Source organism: Miscanthus floridulus, chromosome 18 (assembly GCF_019320115.1).
Source record: "Miscanthus floridulus cultivar M001 chromosome 18, ASM1932011v1, whole genome shotgun sequence".
In the NCBI taxonomy this organism is placed as follows: domain Eukaryota; kingdom Viridiplantae; phylum Streptophyta; class Magnoliopsida; order Poales; family Poaceae; genus Miscanthus; species Miscanthus floridulus.
Window position 1 is genome coordinate 51,029,013 of NC_089597.1, and position 1,706 is coordinate 51,030,718.

Below are 1,706 nucleotides of genomic sequence, written 5' to 3' on the forward strand. Positions count from 1 at the left end.
TAGCTAATGCAGATAACTACTGTTTACAGGGGGGGCTGTTCAGTGAAACGGAATCTGTGCAAGTGTTGCAGTAGAGCAGAAGATGAAACATCTGCATGTGCATGACATGGGGCACCAGAGAAAATTTCAGTTGCGCATACGCACAAGTGAGGAATTGAAACTACTGCGGTGTGATGTGGAAAACCGAATGCAACAGTTGATGCATCAATATACATACGCACAAACTTCTTATTTCGTACTACCAGAGAAAGAAATGCATGGCAACAGAGGATCCCTTCACCTGTTCTGTATCAGTACGTATACTAGTAACTAGTGTAGCTGCTCTTGTTTGCCAGCCTACGGAAGAACGGTCCTCACCACCTTCCTGTCTACACCAAAGGACTGCATCACGGGAAAGATCATTAGTTAGCACAGAACATCCACTTCGGAGTGTTACTCTACATCATGTTCTTACATCACCCTGCAAAACTAACCTACAGCAAGCAGTTTCAGTAGACAAGTAGGTACAGTTAGCGGCAAACGTACTATATATATAAGCAACAGGTTTTGAGTTGAAGTTCAATTTGTGCTACGCTGCAAGTTGGCTTTTATAATTCAAAAAGGGTATCTGCAAATCCTCAGAAAAGACTGTGTCCATGAATCATAGGAATTGGCATGGAGAACTACTGAAGCACTAATCTTGATTCTTGAATGAACTATAAGCCCTTAATATCTGTACTTACCTCCAAACCGCAGTCATTCACATAGACATTTGTGAAGAGCTCAGATGGATCAGGCATTGGACTCTCCTGCGTATAAAAAAAATCCGATGAACTCGTAAGCACAATTAGTCCGAATAAATGGACATACAGATATACTAGAACATATTAACTGAGACTCAGACAATCAGACCTTCGCTTTAGCAATGGCAGCGTCAACTTGCTTCTTTATCTCCTTTTCCATGTCCTAGTAGAAAAGAAGAGATTGCCTTAAGGAATTTAATATATCAATTAAATTTTTATTCCATCTGCCAAGTAAAGGATGTTCAAGGCCATGCACTTCTGTCATACATTTGTACTCTTAACAATCTAAACAATACCTTTAGCTCTTGGGCCGTTGCAAAATCATGGGCCAATATGAGCTTCCTAACCCTTTCAATTGGGTCGCGCTCCTGTGTATCATAATTTCATAGACAGATAAATCATTCAGAATAATGTTTATCCCCTGAGGAACACATTTTTCAAGTGGCAAGACAAGTGCCATCCTAACCTGTCTTATCCCAGCAATCTCATCCCTAGTGCGGTAGGTGCTACCTGGGTCTGACATAGAGTGCCCATGGTATCTATAGGTGTCCATCTCAAGGATCTAAAATATGAAATGAATAGAACCATGGTGATCAGCATCTTTAAGAAGAAAGTCTAAAATCACAAAATATATGTCAATGTCTCCATGTGAACTGAAAGGAGGAAGGATTGCGTATAAAGTGTGGATGTATTGCATTGCATATGGTGGTATAAATAGAGTACAAGACTATACAAGAGTATAGAATTAGGGATGTACAGTAAATACTTACAAGAAAAAAAAAGGCGTATGACCTAGGCTGTAGATTAGCATAAGATTTTTTTTTTCAAATACTAATGCTTCCAGGATAATTTCATCCACTATAATGAACAGGTTGCAGACCCTCAAATAAGAACTAGGAGTATTGCCAGTGAGACTCAGTCCAC

General features: G+C 39.7%; 1 protein-coding gene across 1 annotated transcript; it reads right to left on the bottom strand.

Moving 5' to 3' along the window:
* Positions 1–233: 233 nt before the first annotated feature.
* Positions 234–1,416, bottom strand: LOC136519916 (pyruvate dehydrogenase E1 component subunit alpha-2, mitochondrial-like). The gene is made up of 5 exons (XM_066513300.1): positions 1,249–1,416; positions 1,079–1,150; positions 892–945; positions 723–788; positions 234–381 (listed from the first exon to the last, which is right to left on the bottom strand). The coding sequence occupies exons 1-5, from the start codon at positions 1,333–1,335 to the stop codon at positions 337–339; spliced, it is 324 nt and encodes a 107-aa protein (XP_066369397.1). The 5' UTR covers positions 1,336–1,416; the 3' UTR covers positions 234–336.
* Between the last annotated feature and the right edge of the window lie 290 nt (positions 1,417–1,706).

Excerpts from the sequence above, each read along its gene's own strand:
- LOC136519916 (XM_066513300.1), bottom strand. The coding sequence starts at position 1,335 with ATGGACACCTATAGATACCATGGGCACTCTATGTCAGACCCAGGTAGC. Across the intron at positions 946-1,078 it reads CAACGGCCCAAGAGCTAAAG|GACATGGAAAAGGAGATAAA; the intron begins GTATTGTTTAGA and ends CTTTTCTACTAG. Across the intron at positions 382-722 it reads TGAATGACTGCGGTTTGGAG|TCCTTTGGTGTAGACAGGAA; the intron begins GTAAGTACAGAT and ends CCCGTGATGCAG.